Source organism: Oncorhynchus nerka, linkage group LG23 (genome assembly GCF_034236695.1).
Source record: "Oncorhynchus nerka isolate Pitt River linkage group LG23, Oner_Uvic_2.0, whole genome shotgun sequence".
Classification (NCBI taxonomy): Eukaryota; Metazoa; Chordata; class Actinopteri; order Salmoniformes; family Salmonidae; genus Oncorhynchus; species Oncorhynchus nerka.
The window spans coordinates 19,726,288-19,742,503 of NC_088418.1; the positions used below are offsets into that span (position 1 = coordinate 19,726,288).

The 16,216-nt window shown below is 41.9% G+C and overlaps 1 protein-coding gene across 2 annotated transcripts in view; it reads right to left on the reverse strand.

Moving 5' to 3' along the window:
* The window catches only part of LOC115106415 (zinc transporter ZIP11-like), a 136,074-nt gene that overhangs the window by 35,077 nt on the left and 84,781 nt on the right, over window positions 1-16,216 (reverse strand). For both annotated transcript variants that reach the window (XM_029629128.2, XM_029629127.2), the window contains exon 6: window positions 3,340-3,522. In XM_029629128.2, coding sequence (XP_029484988.2) covers window positions 3,340-3,522 — 183 coding nt within the window. The remainder of the gene's footprint in view (window positions 1-3,339; window positions 3,523-16,216) is intronic.

The following is a 16,216-nucleotide window of genomic DNA, read 5'->3' on the forward strand; positions in this document are numbered from 1 at the left end:
GCAAGATATAGTTTTTTTCCTGAGTGAAAGAGAAGTGCTAGTTTAACTGAAAGTGGCACCATCCGTGTTTGACGTCAAAGCCCAGATGCAGGCCAGCTGCCACTGCCATCTTGATTTCCTTGCATTTTTTATCCTCTCCATTCTTGGCTCCTCCCCATCTTCTCTGAGCAGGCAGGCCCGTTGCCCTAGCGACTCCACACAGACACAGCATGTAGACATACTGCTGGAGAGCCAGTACTGTATGTATCTAAACTTTGTTCATTTGCACAATGTATCTCGTTCACATTTGCTTGTTAAAGTCCGAACTCACCACATTCGGTAGCGCCTACCTATATATTAATACAATTATGAGCTATATTACTTGTCTTTGCAATTCATTTACTTTTGTTTTGCGCTCGTTAGCAAATTTAGCTAGTAGCCTCCATGGAATTCATTATTCATTATTAATTCATTATGCTAATTTTGTTAGCATTATGGTAATAGAGGCCCAATGGGCTTTTTAAAAGTTTTTGGCGCCCCCTTGTGTACTAAGCCTGATATACCATAAATCCCGGGGTGAGAGAAAGACGGAATGACGATATAAACATCTGGATACTGCCCAACACCACACTATACACTTCAGAGGTTGAGCTAAATCCCCAAAGCTCTCGTAAACATGACTACAGATTAAGCCGTACAGCGAGACTTCAAAGAAAAGGCCGTAGGCTGGGCGATAGTGAATCTACAGGACCAGAACGAGCTCATTTGGAGTCTGGGCTCATCCTCTCGCTATCGGTCTTTACCTCCCCTCTGCTCGCTCTCTCACTCCCTTTGATGGGATGTACTGACACAGAACCTATTCATTTGGCTCCTCATAATATTTTGTTAGGCTAGAATGCTCATTGTGAGTGTTATGTTGGAGGAGAGGGGGGAGTGTGTGTATGCGTGTGTATGGGTTGGGGGTTGTGTGCATGCATGCATGTGAGCGTGATCCGTATTCACCACCGCTAGTCTTCAGCTGTCAATCACATAGCCAACTCTGTCACACTCCTTGTTGGTTCTGCCAGAGTAAAGGCTTGGTAGCTCTCTGTGCACACACGTGCACACAAACCTCTCAGGGGAGGGACAGCTAGCAGCATAGCTTGGTGGGCTCAATGTGGGAAAGTTTAACAGGGGACTGGTGAAGCCTTCTCATAGTCAGTCACAGAGCCATTCTTCCATAACTAATATGCCTCAGAAGGGTTCTGTTCATGTCAGTCCAGTTCACACCAGCAGTCCAGACCAGCAGTCCAGACCAGCCGGGATGGGGAAACACTATACCAACCTAATGAACAGCCAACCGTCTGGTCTGTCTGTTTAGTAAATGGTGTTGGATCAGAGACTGGGAAAATGTGATCAATCAACAGTTCACAGCTGACACGTACGGGAGCGCTCACATGCATAATTTTACACGCTGAGGATTAGCGTGATAGCATTAGCATGTGTACAAACAAACTACTGGTCCCCAAGTCCTCTCTCTCTGAGCCATCACATTGCCTCACTGATCATCAGAGACCTCATATTTGCATGTACAGGACAAGCTAGTTAGGCCTCTATTTACCAATGTGAGCTGTGGAAACACATTTAACAGCTTGAAGGCCTATACTCTCACTCCAACAAAATCAAAACTGAATGGACACGTTGTAGCCTGAATGCTAGGCAGGTAGCCTAGCGGTTAAGAGCGCTGGACCAGTAACCGAAGGGTTTTTGTTTGAATCCCTGACATGACTAGGTGAACAATCTGCCAATGTGTCCTTGAGCAAGGCACTTAATGCTAAGTCTCTCTGGATAAGTGCGTCTGCTAAAGGACTAAAATGTAAATGTATGATAACATTGTGATATACCAGGTTCACAATGTGTAATGATATGCCTGTATCTGCACTGTAATAGTCACTACGGGTGTTGTTTCAAATGAATGCATTTCACCAGCTCTGATATCCCGTCACCCCTATAAAACTATACTGAATTGACGCCTTGTAACATGTCCTTGTCATGAAAACATGAAGATATACCAGGTTAATGATGTGTCTGTATAGTCAATAGTGTATTGTCGCTACGTGTGCTGATTCCGATGACTGTATTTCACCAGGCATATTCATATGGATCAGCGTTCATCTGCACTTCCTGGAAAAGACCTCTTTGGGGTGTAATTACCCCTACGTACAGACCTAGGATCAGCTTCCTCTCCCCGAATCCTAACCTTCACCACAACCGGTTAAGTCTTAAAACTGACCCAAGATCAGTGTGTAGGGGCAACTTCACCCTACACGCCACTAAACTGCAAGCACATCCATTCACGCCGAGTCAGGTTAGACTGCCGGTGAACACAGGAATCAATGAAACTTCTCACTCTTTGGACAGTTTTTTTTTCTCATCCATATTTCATTAACACATGTGGACATGATATTGACGTGTTACCATTCCAAATATACAGTACCTGGGCTTTAGCTCTTTTTGTGTGTGTCTAGGACACACGTATCATTTCAAGCCCCCAAACAACATATTTCATATGATAATATCCCTAAATGTATAGTTTCCCTGTTCTCCAATCAAGGATTGGCACCCAGTTCAGCCTTAGATATAGATATATCTCACTCCTGGTGTGGCTCAGTTGGTAGAGCACAGCACTTGTAATGCCAGGGGTTTGATTCCCACGGGGGACCAGTACAAACAAATACGAAAATGTCTGGCTCACTACTGTAATTGGCTCTGGATAATAACATCTGCTAAATGACTAAAATGTTTAAAAAATGGGGAAAAAATACATATATATTCCTCCTCAAGTATTGAACAATGACTCCAACAAGGAAATCAATCCATCTTTCCATTTGTACATTCTCCCACAGCAGGAATTATTCATAGAGCCTGCATGGGCAGTCCCCAGCAACTCACGTACACACAAACATGCACAGCCCCTATTACGGGGATGCTCCTGCCTCCAAAGCCTGTCAAATCTAAACACATGCGCTGAATACAACAGGTGTAGTAGACCTTACCATGAAATGCTTACTAACAAGCCCTTAATTAACAATGCAGTTCAAGAAATAGAGTTAAGACTAGTCACACTCATGGCCTCTGAAATGACCTCTTTGAAATCACTGCTGCAGCTCCCTCTGAGACGTAGCTTCAGCAATATGGTGAAAATGTCACAAAGGCAATCTGTCACCGTATTTCTGATTCCTAACAACCTAACCTATCCGATTCAGATGAACATGAATAACCTACGGAAATATGATAGGGGCTAGGAGCTAGGAGCTAGTGGCAGGGGTTGGTTTGGGACTGAGCATTACAGACTGGGCTGTGGTGGGTTCTTCTTCTCACCTGGGATGTTGTGGATGGTGATCGCCACGATCAGCAGGATGATGCGCCTCCATCTGCTTCCAGTTTGCCCTGCCCCTTCCTGTTGCCGGCTTCCCACTTCCTGTCCCTCGGAATCTGAGGAACCAGCGTCGAAGTGGGGGCCTTTCCTCCTCTGGTACACGTCTCCTCCGTTCTCAAGCTTGTCTGTAAGAAAGACAAGACACAACATTTGGACAACATTGCTACAACATGCAGTTCTTGCCAATTAAGCAATCTTTCAGATTCGTATACAATTAAGCACAATTAGAAGACAATTACGCAACGGTAACCTTTTTTCAGAAAATTGGGCTCTATGAAAATTCCAAGTGAGACAGAGGTCTGATGAGAAGCTGACATAAAAACGGTTACAATAAATGGAAAGCAAGTCTAACTAACGTAAACTCACCCCATTCGATACAAATGTGCGCAACCGCGACATTCAAACGAGGCTGACATCAAAATCTGGGGTGTGAACTTGGTTTCTATTCAAGCGTTGATTGACATGGTAATGGCTCTACAGTATTGGAGAAAAGTTGAGGAAAGCTGTACGTTACGTCGTGACGCGTCATGGCGTAACGTACAGCATGCACAAAGCAACTAATTCTGTCTTACAGCCTCTCTCCACCAGGTGTAGCACTTCTCTCACCGTTTAAAAACAAGAAAGGGAGACAGGGTAAGGGGGGATACCGAGTCATTTTTTTTGCTGATTCAAATTCGACACAAACATTGAAATAGGTATATAATGACACATGATATAAACTCTTTATAGTGTTTAATTTACATTTTAGAGGAGATAAGTTGGACAGATCGAGTGAAAAAAGCTGTTTCCCCGCACGACATCTCTCCTTCTCACTATTACGCAATAGGTTTGGCTTCCCCACCCGCCATTTTTAAAAAGACCCCGACGGAGCTCATTGCCTTCTTGAATCATGCAGAGATGGGCATTATGAAGGGTCTTGTCTTTGATATTGTTGGAAAGGGGAGAAATTGTGCTTTACAATGTTATTGATATTACAGTTGATCTGGAAGTGCTACGTTTTTTGGGCGCTAAAATAGGGTCAAATGTACGGACCAGCGCGATGTACAAAAGTGAGTTAGTTCACCTTAATTTACAAACGAGTTACATGCCAATATTCCCTCATTTCAATCCCATATGAATATATTGACAGAATAACACATGACATCAATGGAAATAGACAACAACAAGTGGATGCAATGGTTTACTCTTAATACCACCTGTTAACTCGGTTTGACCTGGGCCTCTTTGGGTCCATTGATTGACTGGCTAATCGGTAGATGGCTGCATTAAATGTGTTGATACTACAGAGACAATAGTCTATTCTAATCCAAACACACTCCCACAGTACAAATATATTGTAGATTAGGGGGGACTGAGCCAGTGGTGTAAAGTAACTAAGTAAAAATGCTTTGAAGTACAACTTAAATATTTTTTGAGTTCTGTATTTTACTACTTATATTTGTTTTACACTACAGTCGTGGCCAAAAGTTGTGAGAATGACACAAATATTAATTTCCACAAAGTTTGCTGCTTCAGTGTCTTTAGATATTTTTGTCAGATGTTACTATGGAACACTGAAGTATAATTACATGCATTTCATAAGTGTCAAAGGCTTTTATTGACAATTACATGAAGTTGATGCAAAGAGTCAATATTTGCAGTGTTGACCCTTCTTTTTCAAGACCTCTGCAATCCGCCCTGGCATGTTGTCAATTAACTTCTGGGCCACATCCTGACTGATGGCAGCCCATTCTTGCATAATCAATGCTTGGAGTTTGTGGGTTATTTGTGGGGTTTTGGTTTGTCCACCCGCCTCTTGAGGATTGACCACAAGTTCTCAATGGGATTAAGGTCTGAGGAGTATCCTGGCCATGGACCTAAAATATTGATGTTTTGTTCCTTGGGCCACTTAGTTATCACTTTTGCCTTATGGCAAGGTGCTCCATCATGCTGGAAAAGGACTTGTTCATCACCAAATTGTTCCTGGATGGTTGGGAGAAGATGCTCTCTGAGGATGTGTTGGTACCATTATTTATTCATGGCTGTGTTCTTAGGCAAAATTGTGAGTGAGCCCACTCCTTTGGCTGAAGAGCAACCCCACACATGAATGGTCTCAGGATGCTTTAGTGTTGGCATGATACAGGACTGATGGTAGCGCTCACCTTGTCTTCTTCGGACAAGCATTTCTCCGGATGCCCCAAACAATCAGAAAGGGGATTCATCAGAGAACATAACTTTAACCCAGTCCTCAGCAGTCCAATCCCTGTACCTTTTGCAGAATATCAGTCTGTCCCTGATGTTTTTCCTGGAGAGAAGTGGCTTCTTTGCTGCCCTTCTTGACACCAGGCCATCCTCCAAAAGTCTTCGCCTCACTGTGCGTGCAGATGCACTCACACCTGCCTGCTGCCATTCCTGAGCAAGCTCTGTACTGGTGTTGCCCCGATCCCACAGCTGAATCAACTTTAGGAGACGGTCCTGGCGCTTGCTGAACTTTCTTGGGCACCCTGAAGCCTTCTTCACAACAATTGAACCGCTCTCCTTGAAGTTCTTGATGATCCGATAAATGGTTGATTTAGGTGCAATCTTACAGACAGCAATATCCTTGCCTGTTAAGCCCTTTTTGTGCAAAGCATCGATGACGGCACGTGTTTTCTTGCAGGTAACCATGGTTGACAGAGGAAGAACAATGATTCCAAGCACCACCTTCCTTTTGAAGCTTCCAGTCTGTTATTTGAACTCAATCAGCATGACAGAGTGATCTCCAACCTTGTCCTCGCCAACACTCACACCTGGGTTAACAAGAGAATCACTGACATGATGTCAGCTGGTCCTTTTGTGGCAGGGCTGAAATGCAGTGGAAATGTTTTTTTGAGATTCAGTACATTTGCATGGCAAAGAGGGACTTTGCAATTAATTGCATCATCTGATCACTCTTCATAACATTGCTATCATACAAACTGAGGCAGTAGACTGAAAATTAATATTTGTGTCATTCTCAAGACTTTTGGCCACGACTGTACATTCCTAAAGAAAATATTGACTTTTTATTCTAATACAGACAGAAATATTGTCCAATTCACGCACCTATCAATATAACACGTTTTCATCCCTACTGCCCTATCTGGGGGACTCACTAAACACAAATACTGTCTTTTTAAATGATGTCGGAATGTTGGAGTGCACCCCTGACTGACAGTAAATAAAAATAAACAATCCCATCTGATTTTTTAAATATAAGATACTCCAGTTGTTCTTTGTACTTTTACTCAAGTATAACACTTTAGTACTTTTTACGTGGCAGGTAGCCTAGTGGTTAGAGCATTGGGCCAGTAACCGAAAGGTTGCTGGATCGAATACTCTAGCTGACAAGGTAAAAATGTGTCATTCTGCCCCTGAACAAGACAGTTAACCCACCTGTTCCCCGTTAGGCCGTCATTGTAAATAAGAATTTGTTCTTAAAACTGACTTGCCTAGTTAAATACAGGTTAAATAAAAATTAAAAAATCCACCACTGCACTTTAGTACAATTAAAACCAGATACTTTTAGACTTTACCCAAGTAGTATTTTACTGGGTGACTTGAGTCATTTTCTTTTACAGTATCTTTACTTTTACTGAAGTATGACAACAGAGTACTTTTTCCACCACTGATCGGACCTAAAAATGTATTTTTGTTGTCTAATAGCCACCACCAATCCCTCTTTCCCCTATTCCCCCTCCAACACTAATAAAGTCTCCAGAGCAGTGAGCCAGACGAGCAGAAGGCAATGTGGCAGCTATGCGTCATCAGTGTAGTACTAATCGACTTTTGATTACTCTAGGTAGTGGGCGTCCTTTTAAATCAGCTAAACTAAGATGACTTACTCTAACAGGAATGTTATTAGTTATTATTACATAAGTTACGTGAGTAGGGGAGATAAATAATGAGAAAAAGAGAGCAACTGGAAACAGATGAAAGGCTGGTCCTCAGAAGGATTCATGTCAGCATGGCTCTGTGCCCCCTAACTGGGGTGTAGCATATTCCCATATGGGGACATTCGTGCGGGTTAACCTAGCATATGAGCCGGAGAAACGCATTTGCATGTGGCTGCCAAGAGACGTCCACTGTGCTCGGGTGCCCACTTCTCTGGCTCTCATCTTGAAATTAGACTGGAAGTGGTCGGGAGACGGGGTTGTGTGTGTGTGTGTGTGTGTGTCAGGGGGCTGATTGATTACATTGATGGGTTCCAGACCCACACAGCCAACCCCTTTAGAGTAGAAACAAATCTATTCTATCACTAACCTACTAATCTCTCTGATCACTGGGAATAAGAGTCAGGAACACACACGCACACAAGTATGCGCACACACACAAACACACAAGCTTCATTGAATAGGAAACAGAGGGACAAAGACCCCACTTACCCATCTACACCAGGTAGAAGGACAAGATGACAGCCATGGTTTAGGCTACTATTACACAGGTACAAGAAGGTCTAACCCTCCTTGTGTAAATGCTCTCTTAGGAAGAAAATAATGGGATAAATGAGAGCACTTAGATCACCATGTTCTATCCTTACATATAGATTATTTGAGCTCAGAGTACATTTAGGCCTATTCATTTTATCTCTCTAAGGGAGAGAGGTAGGTAGGTAGGGAGAGAGGGAGAGAGGTAGGTAGGTAGGTAGGTAGGTAGGTAGAATATTAAAAGCTAAGGAGGAAGTAACAAACAGGGATAGTAGAAAGTGATTCCCTTTTCACTTATCTGAAATTTAAAGTGTAGGAAGCATGAAGTTTTACTCACTAAAGTAACAAAACAGTGTGATCAAATAACATAGCTTACTTATTTCTGGATATCTTCAAAACTACCCACAATGCGCCCTTTCTCAACATCATATGGAGAATCTACTCTCTGTTAGCTAGCTTGAGTTGGCTAACGTTAGCCACTAGCCATGCAGACCAAGTGTTGGCCGTGGTGAGCTAAAATCCACCAGTCATGAGGTATGATGTAAACAACCAATCAGATTCCCCACACGTGAGGGCCGCATGATCTCCGTGAAGTAGGCTACCAGAGTTTTTCAACCTCTTTCCCCTCAACTGACTGACTGTTTTGATCATTTCCCTCTGCCTGGAGCCCTCGATCGTAGTCTTATTGTTGACTGTTTCCCCTCAACTCCTGTGCCCACTGCCACCTCTGGATTATTGCCTACTTTTAGATTTACCTCACTATAGCTAGACTAATTAGCAGTCTAGGCTAGCTAGCAGGCTAAAATAACTAACTTTAGCTGACTGGGTTGCTGGCTAAGATAACGGCATTTACCAGTAACATTATTTGATAACTGGTTAGATGGCATTATTTAATTCCAAACTTTGGTTTACTTTAATGTAGCTGTAAGATAGGTGTTGATAGCACTGCATGAGTCAGCCAGTTGCTAACGTAACATTAACAGGCTGGTAGGGTTAATGTTAGCAGGCTAGTTGGCTAGAAACCTTGCAAACTGATTTGTAACAATACATACATAAATTATTTGCTTAAAAGTTGGCAGAACATTTGATTGAAACCAGTAGTTATGAGTGAAACCGATTTGGTTTAATTTAAGTTATTTCTGTTGGAGTTTACAATATAGTGTATAGTCTGGCTTGCCGGGTCCTCCATATTACGTCAGACCTCGCAAAAACATTTTCTGGCATGAATCCGGCATTCTGTTCGCTTTTATGTAATAACTTGAAAGACAAAGAGAGTTAGGTGTAACATTGCATTGGGACTATCGATGGGTATACTAATGCAAATCCATATGTTACGTTTATGCTACCTACCCTTTAAAGGGATTACATGTGAAATGCAGCACTCTCTTGGAAACTAGTTGAATTGCAAACAGACTTAATGTAGTCTGAATATATATATATTTTTTTGAAATCCTCCCCCCTGGATTACTTCCCATCTCCAGAAGTTTAACTTGTGTGTCTTTTTACTTTCAGTTTTGAACACCAGTTTGGTTCTTGAAAAGATATTTAACAGCGAATCAGATTGTACAATGATTCCCGACACTATACATTACTTTGTTTTGTCACAAACTGAAATGAGGAGAACATTTGACAATTTTAGCATCCATGGAATGGCCGAGCAAATTCTACTGCTATTGTTGATTCTGCTTGTGAGGGAATGACCATCTCCAGACGCTGAGGGCTCATCAGGAGTGTGTGCTGAACGTCCCTGTGGATTCCCTGAGGTTTGATTGCCAATCTCTAGTACAGCTATTTTACCTGTCAATCACTTTGAGTGAGATCAGTGGGACGTGCTCAACGGGAATATTAACACTAGTCTCTCATTCTGACCTTGACCGCGTGCACACACACACACTCCCCTGACTCAAAAAACAAGATTTTTTTTCTCCACAGGCTAATGTGTCACGTATTACAAAGGGGGGGGCACGACACAGACACATGACCAGAGTTCAACCACATTTAGGGAATCACTGCTGAAGATAGTGACTTTTATAACAGACCTCAAATTAAACTGCATCGGGCCATGTCATCTCTCCAGGCTTACCGTGGCTGTCATCTCATCCTTGTGCCTTGACAATAACACACATGCACACACCTGAGATCCATTTTGAAATAAGCTTCTCCTACGCACCTACGCTTCACTGAGTGGGAAATGGAGAGAGACACCCCACCACCCAGTCTACACCGGGTAAAAGGAAAGTAATCAGGGGTCTACTCAGCCGTGGTTTAGCCTACTAGTGCATACTTATGAAAAGGGTCTAACCTTCCTAATTGCTCTAACATGAATCGCTTTGTGGACACAAAGCGATGATGATACGTGGAGGGCGACGGCGATCAAAGTGAACGAACATTATCCACGTGCGAGAAGCTCGGCTGAGCGGCTTCCACGTGCACGAGAGCCCCCCCGCCTGGATAGAATATCGCCCAGCGTCTCTAGCTTCATTGAAAAATAATGGACCACGCAGCCCTCCGCTTTATATACGTAAAGCGCTTAACAGTTGCAATGACTTCTCATTACTACACTGACACACTTTCCATTGACACATCACCATAGAAATGGTTAGAAACTCTGGTGTTGTGTCCAGGCCACTTTGAGAACAGATAGAAATTGAAGTAAACCTGCTGTTTGCCTTTTGCCTTATTTGGTGTTATGGGTTATGCACTGTCCCTGGGACTGTCGCTGGCACTGTCGCTGCATTGACCTAATAACGCATGTGTATATGATGGATCATGTACTGTAGTACATTTAGCACTCACACCGCATCTCTATTGCTACCGTTGTTCCTAACACCTTCAGGCTGATTGAGTGAGTCCCACAACAATCTCTCCCTATTGACGTGCAGACGCTCATCTACTAAGAGATGAGTCTAAGAGAATGGAGAGGTCCTTGCTAAGTACAGTGCCTTCAGAAAGTATTCACACCCCTGGACTATTTCCACATTAAATTGATTAAATTAAATTGAGATTTCATGTCTCTCATCTACACACAATACCCCATAATGTCAAAGGGGAATTTGGGTTTTAGAAATGTTCCCAAATAAATTCAAAGTGAAAAGCTGAAATGTCTTGAGTCAATAAGTATCCAACCCTTTTGTTATGGCAAGCCTAAATAAGTTCAGGAGTAAAAATGTGCTTATCAAGTTACATAACTTGCATGGACTCAACTTGTGTGCAATAATAGTGTTTAATAGGATTTTTAAAGGACTGCCCCATCTGTGTACCCCACATACACAATTATCTTTAAGGTCCCTCTGTCGAGCAGTGAATTGAAAGCACAGACTCAACCTATGGGTGGCAAAGAAGGGCACCCATTGGTAGATGGGTAAAAAACAAACAGACATTGAATATCCTTTTGAGCATGGTGCAGTTCTTCATTTTATACTTTAGATGGTGTATCAGTACACCCAGTCACAACAAAGATACAGGCGTCCTTCCTAACTCAGTAGCCAGAGAGGAAGTAAACCGCTCTTGGATTTCACCATGTGGCCAAAGCTGATTTTAAAACCGTTTGAGTTTAATGGCTACGATAGGAGATAATCGAGGATGGATCAACAACATTGTAGTTACTCCACACTACTAACCTAATTAACTGAGTGAAAAGAAGGAAGCCTGTACAGAACAATAACAAATAAAAACATGCTTCCTGTTTGCAATAAGGCACTAAAGTAATACTGCAAAAAATTTGGCAAATTCATTTTTGTCCAGAATACAAAGTGTTATGCTTGGGGCCAATCCAACTCAAAACATCACTGAGTACCACTCTTCATATTTTCAAGAATGATGGTCATTGCATCATGTTAGGGGAAGGGAGTTTTTTTGTTGATAAAAAATAAACTGAATAGAGCTGGGTCAGTCTGCTTTCCAACCGACACTGGGAGAACAATTCACCTTTCAGCAGAACAAGAACCAAAAACACAAGAACAAATAGACTAAAGTTGCTTACCAAGATGAAATTGAATGTTCCTGAGTGGCCTAGTTACAGTTTTAACTTAAATCAGCTTGAAAAATACCAGCAACAGTGTGTGAAAACCTTGTGAAGACTTACAGAAAACGTTTGACCTCTGTCATTGCCAACAAAGGGTATATAACAAAGTATTTTTTATTGACCAAATACTCATTTTCCACCATAATTTGCAAATACATTCATTAAAAATCCTACAATGTGATTTTCTGGATTTTTTCCCCCTCATTTTGTCTGTCATAGTTGAAGTGTACCTATGATGAAAATTACTTTTTTAAGTGGGAGAACTTGAACAATTGGTGGCTGACTAAATACTTTTTTGCCCCACTGTAGATGGACCGTTTCCTGTCAGTTAGATATGACTGTACCCAATTCAATGCTACCTCCTTAAAACCACAATGCATTAATCTAGTCAAAATTATTTCATGATCCACTAAATCAAATGCTGCACTGAAATCGAAAAATAGTACACCCACAAACTTGCAATTATCCATAGCACTGGTCAGTCATGTCAACCAATGCAGTGGTAGTGGAATGGTTTTTGCGATAAGAATGCTGATTGGCTGTAATCAGATCATTCTTTTCCATGTACTCCCATATTTGTCTACTCACAATACCGTCCAATATCTTACTGAGTGTAGGGAGTAGACTAATTGGTCGACTATTGGCAGGAGTAATGGGTTCTTGCTGTCTTTGGGAATAGGACACAGTTTTGCATGCTTGCAAACATCCCCTTTTCCAGTGACCAATTAAATATGTATCTCAGTGGAACTGCAATCTGGGGAGCAGCACAGCGAAGCAAAAAATTGTCCATGAGACCATAACCTGTAGATTTACCATCAGGTAATGACTTCAATAGGTTTAACATCTCCTCCACTGACACCGTTTGCAGACTAAAAGAGCAGATCTTATTGCTCATAATATGATCATCAATCCATTGGACAATAGCTTGTTTGGAAGAATGTTAATTTACATTGTTGCTCAGTAAATTAATTTTCTTTGTAAATAAAATGCAAAACGATTGGCGATATCAACTGGTTTTGTTATTATTCTCTCGTCAACCTCCACACTAGATGGGCATGATGAGATAGATGTACCAAGCCAACCTCCACACTAGATGGGCATGATGAGATAGATGTACCAAGTAAGCACTTAACTGTGTTCCATACCTTTTTACAATCATTTTTACAATCAATAAAAGCATTGTTGTAAAATAAAAATAACAATCTTTCGATTCAATTTAACTGCATAATTACGTAATGTTCTATAATTCTGTTCATCAATTTCTAATTTTGACTCGGCTGCTAAGACTTTTGCCATATTACTTTGAGAAAAAGTCTCACCCAGTTCATCATCAATCCATGGAGATGGACGAGCACCAACTGTACTCTTTATTATAGGGGCATGATGGTCCATTACCTCAGTGAGCAACTCAATAAAACATGCTGTAGCGTGATTTAAATAATCCTCTCCCAGGGTACAGCAGCCAAATCATTTAGAAATAGCTCATGATTAAATGTTCTAACATTTCTCTTGACCACAATCCTAGGGGGTTTCTTTGGAACCTTGGTGTTCATGGTTATGGTCACAATATTATGGTCTGTCCAGCCCACTGGCATTGATCTGGCTTTTAAGCATTGCAATGGTATATTACAGAAAATCAGATCAATGCATGTGTCTGAACGATGCCCCAACTTAATTGAAGATCTAGTAGTATCATTAACCATTTGTTTCAAACCACAGTTCTTGGCATATCTCATCAATTTTGTTCTATTCAAATTATTGTGATCCTTCCAATTTATATTAAAATCACTCAAGATAAATACATCTCTGTTGCTATCTGTGGCCTGGTCAAACCCAGTACATAAGTCATCCAAATAGGACACCTTAGAGCTAGGAGGTCTATACACACATCCCACCAATATGGGTGCCTGGTGAGGCAGATGTCCTTGAGCCCATCGTGCCTCTATTTGACTTACATTAAGGTCATCCCCCCTCTTAAAAGCTATGTGATTCTGAATGTACAATGCTCCACCCCCACCATTCCTATTCCTGTCCCTTCTCAGTAGACTATATCATGAATGTTTATTTGCCCATCATTTACAGACGGATCTAAATGCGTTTCGGTCAAAACCAAAATATAAATATTATTTATGTTGACCAAATTATTAGGTATTTTCTGCATATGCATTGTTCTTTCAAAGGCCAAACCCACCACTGGTGTGCATGACCAAATACCTTTATTTTCATGTCATCTAACCACAGCACCACCTGGAGTCTGCTAAACGAAATTGGCAGTTGGATTGGAACCGGTGCTATGGTCATTGGTGGGTTTGGCCTTTGAAATAACAATGCATATGCATCATCCCTACTGTAAAATATGGTGGTGGATCTTTGATGTTAAGGGGCTATTTTGCATCCACTGGTCCTGAGGCCCTTACTAAGGTCAACAGCATCACGAACTTCACCCAGAACCAGGACATTTTAGCCCAAAAACCTGGTTGCCTCTGCCAGGAGGCTAACATTTGGCCGCAAGTGGATCTTCCAGCAAGACAATAACCCCAAGCACACATCAAGATCCAGAATGAAATGGTTAATTGGCCACAAAATCAGTGTCCAGACTTGAAACGTGGTTTTAAATGAAGACGGCAGTCCATAAGCGCAGACGAAGGATATCAACCATCTGGAAGGATTATATATGGAGGAGTGGTCTAAGAACCCTCTCAATGTGTTTTCCAACTCATAAAAAAGAAACAGGCTCAGTGCAGGTACCTTGCAATGTGAGATATTGAAAGGTATTGAAAACTGGGGTATCAATCATTTGAACCCCTGTTAAACAATGTCTCTTTCTCTGATCAATTGCATTAGTATAAAATAATATCCATTTTGTTTAGCATACAATATAGCTCGGTATTTGAATGATGTATTTTATACAGTCATTTTTGCGCCTCTTTATCAAGGGTGTCAATCATTTCAGACCCCACTCTAGCTCTCAGCTAATTAACACATCACTGCAGGGTGCCTTCATGCCTCTGCCACCTCGACAGGAATGCAGTGAAGCTTAAAAACCAAAAAAACATTGTTTGCGTGCCTGTTATGCTAAATTGGTGTAGTTAGCTGAGTGTTGACATTACTCGCCCGCCACCAGCAGCCAAACAGCTTACCAAACATTCAGCATTTGCCCACCTCTTTGAATAACACTACATCCCTACACCTAACTCCCCCCAACCACCCCTCTTATTCCTAGTTATGTGTACATATCTAGCTCAATTGCCTCGTACCCCGGCACATGGACTCAGTACTGGTACCCCTTGCATATAGCCAAGTGCTCGTTACTCATTGTGTATTTATTATGACGTGTTTTACTTCTCTATTATAGACTCGATTATATGTTTCTCTGCATCGTTGGGAAAAGGCCTGTAAGTAAACATGTCACTGTTAGTCCACACCTGCTGTTTACAAAGCATGTGACTAACACATTTTAATTTGATTTGAAAAGATAAATACTTTCCGCCCTCCACCTTGTGACGTACATTCTTCAGTCACACACTACGGCCCCTCCCTTCCCTCAAAGCACCCAACCCCCCGTTATCGCCTTCCTTAATATAGTTCCACATCTTCATGCCTCTAAACAACCTACAGAGGCCGTTAAAAAACAGAATGCCTCCCCCAACCTCTCACCTGACGTATCCTTGTCCTATACCCCCCCCCCCTGCGCACGCACACACCCTCCCCTAGTTTCCATTCTTATTACCAATCCCCATCTCTGTGCCTTTAATAGAGACTATTAGAACCCATCCTTTAACTTTTGCCTGTAAGTATCACGTTATGAGCTTAAATCACAAACTCAACAACCAACTTTAGTTTCTTGGTTAGTGGCAATTTTTGATCTTGTTTTTTTGATTGGGGAGCATCAAGCCAACCTGGGAAAAGTGCAGTGGGAACCAAATGCTGTGATGTTTTTGACATTTATCTTGATTCCCAGTGGAAGTGAGGCACTAAACAGAATAAATAATGTATCCTTATAAAAGAGAAGAGTTGTTATTTACTCTGTGTGCGTGTCTCTCAGAGTGCGTGTCTCTCAGAGTGCGTGTCTCTCAGAGTGCGTGTCTCTCAGAGTGCGTGTCTCTCAGAGTGCGTGTCTCTCAGAGTGCGTGTCTATGAGTGCGTGTCTCTGAGTGAGTGGCTCTCAGAGTGTGCCGCTATGAGTGTGCCGCTATGAGTGTGCCGCTATGAGTGTGCCGCTATGAGTGTGCCGTGTGCCGCTATGAGTGTGCCGCAATGAGTGTGTCGCTATGAGTGTCGCTATGAGTGTCTCTATTCTTTCTCTCCATTCAATTTCAATTTAAGCGGCTTTATTGGCATGGGAAACATGTGTTTACATTGCCAAAGCAA